The sequence below is a fragment of the Eurypyga helias genome, unplaced genomic scaffold (genome assembly GCF_000690775.1).
Source record: "Eurypyga helias isolate BGI_N326 unplaced genomic scaffold, ASM69077v1 scaffold1391, whole genome shotgun sequence".
NCBI lineage: Eukaryota > Metazoa > Chordata > Aves > Eurypygiformes > Eurypygidae > Eurypyga > Eurypyga helias.
This window is the reverse complement of record NW_010231264.1, coordinates 26,868-38,265: the sequence shown is the minus strand read 5'-3', so window position 1 is coordinate 38,265 and position 11,398 is coordinate 26,868. Positions and strand designations below refer to the sequence as shown.

Genomic DNA, 11,398 nt, shown 5'->3' with positions numbered 1-11,398 from the left:
TCTGTCCTTCACATCCCTTCCCTGCCACCCCCTCCAGCTGCAGAGTACTGACTTCTTGCAACCACCTCAGAGAGATGACACAGCTCTGCTGGTGTCAGTCATAGCAGATACACAATTTCCAGAGTGTCTCTGGCACCAGCACGCACAAACCCCTCTGATTTTTGGTGGAATCCGTGCTGTAGTTTTACATTCTTTGCAAAATTTCCACCAGTCTCTACGTTAGAGCTGTAACGCGTTGCTGATACGTGGGAAAGTTCTCTGCAAACTGGACACCGTCATGGAAACTTTTTGCTTTCCTCTGTTCTTTGGGATGCCATACAGTCTTTCCAACCCTTACATTTTTTTTATGTACTTCAGGTTTACAAAATGTGGAGGGCTTGGTGGAGTATCCTTTTCCTTTCTTTTTTTCTAACCCCTATTGTTTTAATTTCCTGATTTATGGAACTTCAGCTGAAAAAATACCAACAAATGTTTGAACACGTGAGCCTCTTGAGTCAAAAACTGGCAAATGAGGTAAAAACCCAACAGAAGTTCTAATTTCACAACTAATTGTTTTATACTGCTTTCGATTCTTGCTTAGCTTGGGAATGTTGAAGCCCTTCAGAGTGAAGCACTGAAAGCTTGACAATAATAAAAAAATCTCTTGCTTTCCTCTTTTTGAAAATACATGTGGAAAGCTATCCAGCTGGATTTGAAGCTCCCTAACATGGCTCTCCCTCCACAGAAATCCATTCCCACACTGCGTCAGTATGCCTGAAGACAGAAAGGGAGCCTTGGGAATATCTTAGAATGCAAACATATGCTGAAGGCTATCCACAAAATGGATGTGAGGGGTGTATGTAAGTGGCCATTGCCAGGTGAGGAGCATCCCCTCTTCCTTCTGTCTGCCACGGGGCAGAGTAAGTGTGCAGCTCCCTTATGGCGGGGTGGGAGGATAATCTCTCCGTGCTGGGTTTCCATCCTCCCGCCCCCAGCATTGCTCCACTGAGGCTGTCAAGAGCAGGAATCAGACGCAGGCTGGCGTGGTTGTGTCAGTTCATTAGCTGACGGCAGATAACAAGTTTGGAGGAGATCTAAGCACAGTTAACAGATACCAGCCAATTGAGTCTGGTTCCCTCTGGATGATACCGCGCATTAAAAGTAACCCGGCCAGGGGTTTAAGTGAGCGTTTTGTTCTTGTTTTCTAACACATGTCAACAGGTTTTCTGAGATAACTTGCATTTCTGTGGAGTATATCCTTGAGAAAAAGCAGGTGGGTGCCTGGCTGCTGTCAGTGTCCTGAGGGAGCAGATTTCTTACCCTCCCTTGCCCTTCCAAAAATATCAGCCAGGAAGTTTAACTACATGTTAGTAAGGGGCTGATGGTGCCAGCCACTTTGCTGTTGTTTTCAAGGTCAGCTCCAATTGACCTTGCTGTTGCTTAGCTGCTCACATAGTTTCCTTTAGATTCCCTGACTGTGCTCTGGCTGGGATTTCCACATGTTCCCACGTTGTCTTTTGGTTAAACTGATTCCCACTGACTTCCTCCCTTTCTGCTTGTACCTTTCGCTCCTCTCCCCCTCTCTCCTGCCTGCTGTCTGTCTTCATGACTCACTCACTCTCCCTTGCCTTGTTTATTATTTCCCCATCCTGAAATACAGCCCAGACCCCTGACCTGCAGCTCTACAGCCCAGATGCCCGCAGTTTTCTCAGCTAGCTTTCGGGAGCAGCTGTTTTACACAGGAGCAGAGTACTCCTGCATGGTGGGAGGCAGCTGCTGCGTTGCAGCTTGAGAAGCTCAACAGGAGCTGCTGCCTCTCCTGGAAGCAGCCTGTGGGCTGAATTTCAGCTGTGCAGGGGAGCTGCAGGCCTTCCTATGGCCAGGTTCGTGCCTGGCACGCATTAAGTAGATGGCATGTCTCTAGGTAAGCTATAGGGAGCCTGTGGTGTGCATAGAGGCAAGGTATAACTTGATGGTGTAGAGCCATCAGCTCTCCTACCTGTGGCTCTGGTGTGACAAAATACCACTTAGCAGACTTGTCTTGCTTCTGCAGGAGGTGTTGGCTCCAGGCTTTGTTGAAGTCACAGCCTCGTCTGCCTGCTAGGGTAGGATCTGTATGTACACTGGGTAGATGCTGTGCTGCGTGAGAGTGCATGCTGTGAGAGCTCAAAGAGCCGGATTTGGCCTGACATGCCAAGCCCTCAGGATGTCCGTGGGGAGTGTCAAGCAGTAGGAAAACGAGGTCCTAACCCACTCAGCCTGGGCCTGTATGAAAACACCTACTGCTGAAAGTTAAATAGCAGCCAGTGCACGTGATGCAGGAGCAGACCATGAGGTTTTCCAGTAAGGAAAGGAATCTGCTGGCAGTTTACACTACTGTCATTGCAGGGAAGATTTCCTCTGTGGCAGCACTAATGACAATTGATAAATCAATACAACAAAGCCACCAATGACTTCATTTTTTTAAAAAAAGAAAGTCTATTTTAATTACATTACCCAGCCTATTAGAAAAATGTATGTGATAAGAGGAGGACAATCTGTGCCATCATTTTGACAGACCCAGAGTCCAAGTCCCTGGCAGGTTTACCATCTCCCATGCCAGGGCGGAGTCAGGTATTACTCTCTGCTGCAGCAGTGTTATCCTAACCTCCTAAACCACCGCGTGCTTTGCTGGAGGGAGATCTCCCTGTGACATCGGTTGCTTAGGTTTTCTATCCTTCATCCCCAAGCCAACGGCACACAGCCCAGTTTCCACAGCAAGCAGAGGCAGCGCCAGCCTCAGTGCAGTGTCCTAAACTCTCTGGGTAAAAGAGTTTTGCCAGCTCTCAGTATCTCCTGGGCAATATCTTCCGCTACCAAACTCACAGTGGAAAAAATGATGGGGCGCTATAAATATTGTTGTTTAAAAGTGTCCACGAGGCAAGTGGTCGTGGCCTTGCAACAGGTATGATAAATTGTTTATTGTAAACAGTTCACTGAAGGGCACAATTTGGGAAGCTGGGTTGTGGAGGAAACCTGCACGCCTTCCAGGCACATCATGGGGTACTCTTGCCCTTCCCAGCCCTGCAACACCCTATGCCACATGCCTCCATGTCCATCTTCCACAGTGCAAGGCAGAGCAGACACATTTGCACAGCATTTTACTTGCTGTTGCTTTGCAAGGAGCCCATGTTCTTTTGGAGAGTGCAAATCTCGCAGAGGAGGAAGCAGCCATGCAACCTGGCAGTGTGGGGGGAAACACTTTCAAGAACATGCAAGTCCTGCTGGACCCTGTCCCAAAGATGCTGGCTTGTGAAAAGAGCCTCGTCCAGCCTGTACAGTGGGGCCAGGTTCCCTCCCGTGGCTGAGAGCTGCCACAGCAGGAACAGGCAGCTCTCTCGGATGCTGTGCAAAGCATGCAGCCAGCAGGCATCTCGTCCTAAAACCACTTCTCCTGAGAATGGTATCAAAATTATGTCCCACCTCTTGCTGGTTAATGCCAAGGTCCTCCAAGAGAGCATGCCTAATTGCTGTACACAGTAGTAGGATCGTCATTTGGAGCCCTTCTCACAGTACACAGATCTCTGGGATGCTACTCTGAACCAGGACTGGACCTACACTTTAGTGTGCTGTCATTAAAGTGAGGGGATTTTTCTTACTTGTATTACGTAAGGCAGAAAACACAAGTTCCTGAGCAGAGGGCAACACAGCACCTTTCTAGCTAGCCTGTAATATAAAAATCCCAGAAAGTCATCCCAGCCAAGTAACAGTGGATGGCTCTGTACTGGTACTCACAGCTACTGCGATAGGATATGAGTAGGCCAAGTGGATGAATATATGAGGTAAGTGGCTAGTTCATAATTCATGGATACTATATGTTACCTGTGTTTTGGAATAATTGCTGCATAAACAGTCGGTGCTGCTATAGTGCTCACTGGTGCATGCATTTGCTGATGTGCAGGCGCCAGGCACTCCAGGACCCGGCGGGAAGTCAGCACAATGCCTCAAGATACGTTATCAACTGTAAATGTGGCAGGAAGTCATTAAAGATTTCCTGAGCTGTTCCCTGGGAAAAGACTATCTCCAAGCTCCAGCAAAATCAGGGGACTTGTACTGCCAGGGCTGAGAAATCAAAAGAAAAATTGCTCTAATAAGCCAATGTCAGCAGCTTCAGCAGGGAGCCCTCTGCTCCAGACAGAGCCTGTGCCCACGGGGTTGGGGTGGTGATGGATGATGAGATTTTTGGGAACTTGTGCCAAGGGACTCTCTGTAGCTGGCTTTCTCCAGCCAGGCTCATCTGAGCTGCTCTAAAACTCTGGGGGCTAGGAGAGGTACAGACATAGACAGGTCTGAATCCTTTGTCTCTAAAGCTTTGTAAATGCCTATGGGTGAAAATATGGCATCTTATTTTATGAAAGCTGTTTGGTTGCTCCATGAGCTCACAGTCACAGCTCCGGGAGAGAGATTTGCAGACACTGAGCTCTTTGGACCAGCTAAGCAAAGACAATTCCTGCCATCAGGAGGCAATCGGAGCCTGGGACAAGAGCATGGGCAGTGAGGGAGGCCAAACCAGGCAGGTCAGCACAAGGAGCCAGAGTATTTGTAGGGACTTATTCAAAAAGGCTTGAAGGGGGTTTGGGCATGATTTAATGATGATACCAGGAATTCATGTAACTCATCGCACTTGATATATGGGATAACTCTCATGTTTCTTGCTGCAGATAGGACTGTCTTGAAGAACATTTCTGTTTTACAAGCAATATGTTTGTGGTTTGGTTTTGGGGTTCTTTTTCCCCCCTAAATCTCACCAACCAGCCTCTGGTCAAGACTCAAAGGCTGTCTCAGCAGATAAAAGGTCTTGGGGAATTACTCTGGAAATCTCATTTCTGGACTGTGCCTAAAGGCACAGTTTTATATTTTTTTTTTTTTTGAAGTAACTACTAACTAGGTAAAAACAAAGTCATCATGCTATGGTCAAGGGCAAAGAAACAGATAGATATATTTCACAGTGTTCATTTTCTCACTGGCAAAGATGAGCAGAGTAAGAGACCTTTCTTCTTAAAACAAAACTAAACAAAATAACAAGAACAGGAGAAAAATAAACATGTGCATTGGGCAGCCAAACTTCCAGTCTGAGTACCTGCAGAAGTCCTACAAATGAACTTGTAAAAATCAGGTAGTCTGCTATGTCTAGCAACATATACACACCTGGATCGAAGTTTGATTTTGAGTTCTGAGTGCAGCAGGGACAGAAATGAGTACTTTGAAGCTGCCACTGAACTTGATCAAGATGTGTATGGGGATTTCTCCACTGTTTATTTTCTACATGCTATTTCAATTTAGGACATTTGTTCCTTAAATGCGGAGCCTTGCTTACAAGCCTGCCAAAGGTGATACAACTTTTTGTTCTGTTGGATCATTTGGTGGTTATTCTGTAACAAGCTTGTGTTATTTCTAACACACACGATACCAGTAATAAGCTGTCTGTCTGTTGAAAATTAACATTTACAGTCAGAATAATTTTTCTTGCCCCACAGTGAAGAGTTACAGAATTGTTAGCCCCTAAGCTAATGTAGGCTGGTCTGTATTAGAATGAGAGAGAGTGCCATAAAATATACTTTGTCCTACCTGTTTGGCTGTACTAGAAATCAGTAGTCCTTTTTCCTCACGTTGTTGATTATGGTATACATTTAAATGGCCAAAAGAGTTTTTCTTATCTCAAACTCACAGTACATATCTCACATACATGTCTCTGATTGTCCTTCCACAGGAGAGAAAGAAAATAGAGCTGAAAAACTAAGGCATATTTGTCTAGCAAGAGTTCAAGAGGGAAAGTGTGCCTGCCTGGGCTGCAAGGAGCGTACCCTACACACACAGAGAAACATTCCTTGGGACTGGTGACACCATTGTTCGGCCTCACTCTTGCTGAGAAGGTTTCCACACAACGCTTCAACAATGAATTTCCTTCGGAGACGTCTCTCAGACAGTAGTTTCGTGGCAAATTTGCCCAATGGCTACATGATGGACTTGCAGCGCCCTGACAATTCCACGAGCTCCCCAGTTTCTCCTGCCATGGAGAGAAAGCATCCACAGCCACCACAGCCCTCGCACTCTTCCTCTACTGGGACCAGCATCTTCAGCTCCATCTCCAGCGCCATGAAGCAAACCACACAAGCAGCTGCAGGACTAATTGACCACTCCACCAGCCCCACACCTCCTGTGGCCCAGAAGCCCAAGATCCTCCTGGTGATCGATGATGCACACACAGAATGGTAAGTCATCCTGGTCCTCCCTGCTGAATTCAGTTCCGCAAGGTTTGGGGGATGAAAGGGATCTGGGAGGCATGAGGCATCTGCAGGGGGGGAATACAGATAGTTCTTCAGAGGTCGCCACCTCTGGCCCCAGGTCAGTGTCTGTTCAGTGGTTTGAGTAAGTGTAGGCTTTTCTCAGATCTTGCCTGAAAAAATGTTCATTTGGCACCATTGTCAAATTTCTTGATAGCCTCAATTTATGAGTACGAATAGGACATTCTTGGCTCAGCAGACTCAGCTGTGCTGTCACATCTAGCAGTAGTCCTAAGAGGTCACAGCTCAAGGTGTGTTAGTGGTGATGTGGTTCAGGCCCTTAGCCTACGGTTTGTGCCAGCTCCAGAAGTGAAAATGGATTCCTCTCCAGCTTTCCCCTCTGTGCAAATTTGTACATAAATTAACAAAAGATAACCCAAGCTAACTACTATCAATAGTGATGACTGCAGTTCATTAGCTGGTCTAGAGTCCATTCACCTGCTAAACATAGTGGCTATTGGTAAAAGGCTCAGATAAGCCTCAAATTTGCATGTTCATGCAGGTCTCCTTTTACAAACAGAAGTTTGGAAGTTTGTTTCCTGTGATACTAGACAGCAAAGGACACTTTCCAAAGGGTAGGGCAACTGAAGTCTTCTGAGAGAAATGACTTAGTGTTTGCAGTGTGCCCCCTGTCAAAGTTGGCTGGTTTAGAAAGATTTAGGCAAGGTGACTGAGAAACCTAATTTGGGGAAAGCCCTGAGCATGTGTTGAGGAGATGCTCATTCTTTCATCTGCCAGCTTGTCACAACACAGAAAAAAGGAAAGGGTAGCAAAAGGCTTCAAAATGTAAGAAGTTTGTTACCAGGTCTTGGCCAAGAGTGTTTATCTTATTGTTCATTTCCTCCCATGCCACTCTGTGGTAAACTTGTCATGTTTGGTCTTCTCTGCTTTCCCAGGAGAGTGGGGACAAGGTGAGACCTGTTTTCCCAGGTGTATCTTCACAAAGCAAGAGCTTAGCTGCTAGCTAAAAAGGGGCAATACGGAGTACAACTGGGTCAGGCTTCTTCAGCCAACTTGAGATAAGAGAGAAAACAGTGGGATTTTTTTCAAAGGAAAATCAACTTTTTAACAGTGTGGGAAAGTCCCTGATAAGGTGGTCATCATATCAAATGTTTCATCTGCCTGGTGTCTTTTATCACAGCAGCAGCCTCTTAATGCCAGATAAATCAGTTGGCAACACCAGTCTGGCTCAGCCCTGCTCTCTCTCATTCCTGGGTGCACCTGCAAGTCTCCGGGAAGGCCGGATGCTCACCGACCTCCGTCTGCTCAGCCTTTTGCAGTTCCTTGAAGATGCTGCCAGGTGGCAGTCCCTTAACGTAGCATCCTCCAGCTGGGGCGGGGAGTGCCTCTAACGCACAGCTCTAGCACCTGGGGCTGGGCCGGCACTGCTTAGTCCACACACTGTAATCAGAGAGGAAAACCCTAGCTCAAAGGCCAGTCTAGTCTTCCCTTGAGACTAATGGTGCTGAAGGTAGTCTAGGCAGGGGGAAGTACGAGGAGGGGTTGGACTCTTGCAGTGTTTTCATGTTTTAAAATACACACTGCGTTCAAATCCCTGACGTTATACCTCCCAGCTGCTGTTCTTGTCTTGCAGACTTTGTGGTCTGTGAGCTGCACTTACCCAAGGAGCAGCAGCTGGGAGGTATAAAGAGGAGGCATGGCTACTCACGCTGTCTTCACTCCTCCGCTCGTGTGTGAGCACTCCACGCATCCTGCTATCCCTCTGCTGCCTGTAACTTAGCACTTTCTACACATGATGGGAGACCCCTTACATCCTTCCCATCTCCCTGTCTCTGTCCAAAGGCTCACAGATAACCAATAATGCTGCCTGCAAAGGCTCCCCGCCTTCACTCTCTCTAAGGCTGTGAGGGCACTGAACCAAATTAGTGTATACATTCATGACTGTATCCTGACATGTGTATGATGTGAAAACCAAGGAAATAACATTACTAACGCTTACCTGCCACTGTTCTCCATGGATCTTTGTAGCATGGACAGAAACACATGCCTAGAAACTTTCCTAGCCTAGCTACTGCATGAGGTCCCTTCTGAGAGAGCATACCAGTATAACCACTCCAGTAGGCCAGGAGTGCTACTTGGCAGTTGGTTTTCATGTCTCCGGGAAACTCAGTGAGCCCTTGAGAGCAGCACTGGAGAGCAGTGGCTCCATGGGTGTTTATACTTGGGAAGGTAGTTCTGAGCAATGCCAGTCATCTTCTTGGTCTCATCCAGAGTGTTATGTGAGCTCAAGCTGACCAGCCCAAGGCATCAGTGTTTGCATTGTGAGAGCACAGCTGAAGAAGCTGATCATCTAGGGGTTCTGGCTGTCCTCTCTTCATCATGTACAGAAACAGTCTCAGACTTTGGATGGGAAGCAACAACCTATTGTTACTTCGGTGCTGGTGATTTGGGGTTTGGAAGAAACGTCATGGTTGCAATGTGTTTCATCTCTGCATGCATCTCTGGTTCTTGCTACTTGTGAAACCTTTGTATTTGGTTTTCAATAAACCCTTTCCTTCTCTTTTTCAAATAGTTCAGTCTAGTAGAAAAGATCCCCAAGAAATAACTACTGAAGCGCTACCTTTATTTTAAGGACGAGGGGCTTCCACAATGCCACTTTACCCAGTGCATGTTACCTGGGGTTTACAACAAGGACTAGCTTGTTCATAGGCAGGAAGGGAGAGAGACAGTGGAATCTGCCATTTGGTTTCTCTTTAAATGAAAATACTTTCTCATAATTGGAGACTGTAGCAACACTGCCAAGCCAGACATGAATTTATCATCACTCTTTGTATTACAACAGAGGCAAAGAGCTGCAAATGTGGATTAGGATGAGGTGTTGCACAAGTGCATGATGAAATGCTCTAACAACCCAAATAGGCAAGTGCATGTTGAATGCACTTTAAAGTGACAAATAGCAATCCTTTCTATTTTTAAGGAGTTGCTATGTCTCTGATGGTACAATACAGCACTCAATTTCCCTCAGAGGTCTGGAGGAAGTGAAGAGGATCCATGGGAATCCATAGCCTGTCTTACTCCATAAAATCCTTACCACTCTTGACATGCAATATGCTCTGGTTTATTCTAAAGGCAAAGTACTATAAAAATAATGTGAACCCTGCAGAATATGATCAGCTGCTTTTTGCATTAGCAGCAGTAAAAGAAAGGTATGTTCTATTAAAAGCAAGGGAACTCACACAGCTTTCTGTTAAACCACCAGCTTTTTGACAAATTTTCCATCCTTCTCCAAGACCCTGCTCTAGCACATTGCAAGGAAGCACACAGTGAATCCGCCACATGCAGGATGTGCTTGAGAGGAAAACACTCTCGGTACAGCTCCCTCATGCCCTTGGCTTTGACAGGCAGCCCTCAGAGGCAGCCACAGCACTGAAGTATCCATGCATCGGCATGCTAGGGAAAACCTCAGATTCTCTTCAGTCATTAATGGTATGTATCTCAGCCAGGTAGCCTCCACCTGGGAAATGAGGCACCTTCTTGTGGGCTGGGAATATCTGTGCCCCACGAGACTTCCAAAAATGCATCCACAACTCACCCACAGCAGTTGCCAGAAAAAAGGAGCTCAGACACGAATACATGCGCACACATGCAATCGCTCAGCAAAAGGGAGCGGGACCATGTGGGAAGGGGGATGGCAGGACTCCATGTAATGGGCAGATTGGCCAGCTCCAGCAGCCCGACCTCAGCCAGGAGGAAAATGTCCCAACTCTGGCCACTTCCTCGCCCGACACGCTATTAAGTAGAATCATGCCCTTGCTGGATTGAATTTCTCAGCAGATCAAATAGGATTTAGTCCTGTGAATCGCTAACCCCCATCCTCTGTGAAAGTGCTCAGCTTTCTAGCCTAATGCTTCGTGTTTAAACAGCTTATTTGGGAAGTATCAAGCACAGCTAAGGCTCCTATTAACAATTAAGCTAAAAACATTGCTTTTTGGACCAGACAGCATAACGGTTCTTGTTGCATTTGTTAGATATCTTGGTTGCATTTGTGAAATATCTCATGTCACTTGTCAAAGCCATTGGTGTGTTTTGTCCAAATTCCAGGCTGTTTCACATGCAAACATTGTTACATGCTGCCTTGCACAAAATACACGTGCGCTACGTGTGGCAGTTCTACACATGTGAATTGTGCCATGATTCGCAGAAAAAACAGTCACAGAGGATATTTTAGGAGGCACAGAATTGCATTTGTTGTCTTTCCATTTACTTTACAGCCAAATCTGCCTGAACATACTGTCTCCAAAAATTGCAAGATGAAGGAAGAAAACTGTGATTAATACTGAACAAAATCCTCTTAATACAACTGAAATGGTTCTTTGTATAATAATAATGTCATGATTCAGGTCTAATTATGAACTGTTCTGACAGGATTACTGTTTTATACTGTTCAGAAGAAGTTATCAACACTTTTTTATAAAAAACTGTTTTCACTTCTGACAGTACATGACAAATCAAGCCTTAAATATGCAGTTTGTCCAAAAATATAATTGGTCAAATAATAACAGTCTAATACTGAATTTTTGTACTATGGAACTTCCTAAATCCTAATTTTTTTGCAAGGAATCCCTTTTAAAAAATATTCAATGAGTGTCATGAGTCATTTCATGCTTTCAGTAGGTTGAAGATGATATAGCAAGGCTTCCATTCAGAGAAATATTTCAGTACCTAACTCAATTAAACATAATGAGAGGTTTTGGACTAGCTTTTGGCTTTGAGCTTCATTATTATTATTATTCAGCACTGATAATTCAAGCTTGACCTCAAGAATTTACAGGTTAAATTGCAAAGTTTTGTCTATATTTCCTGATAAGAAGCTCAGAATCATCTAACATGGTGGTAACCGACAATAAATGATCATGAACTGGCTTTTAACATACAGGGGTGACCTTTTAAGGTTTCACAAGTTCTGTGCAACTATGTGGCTATAACTTGAAAAAAAATTACCAGTAAAACTTATGTTTTCACAGATCTGGCTGAGAAACTTAATTTTCATCCATTAGCCATGTCTACCCAGGACTGAGTATTTCTGTTCCTATAACTCATGTCAAGTGTGACTGGAGGGCAAAACAGAATGCTAG

At 45.4% G+C, this 11,398-nt stretch overlaps 1 protein-coding gene across 1 annotated transcript in view; it reads left to right on the top strand.

Moving 5' to 3' along the window:
- Positions 1-5,913: 5,913 nt before the first annotated feature.
- The window catches only part of LOC104516595 (synapsin-3-like), a 26,755-nt gene continuing 21,270 nt past the window's right edge, over positions 5,914-11,398 (top strand). The window contains exon 1 of the mRNA XM_010160976.1: positions 5,914-6,230. Coding sequence (XP_010159278.1) covers positions 5,914-6,230 — 317 coding nt within the window. The remainder of the gene's footprint in view (positions 6,231-11,398) is intronic.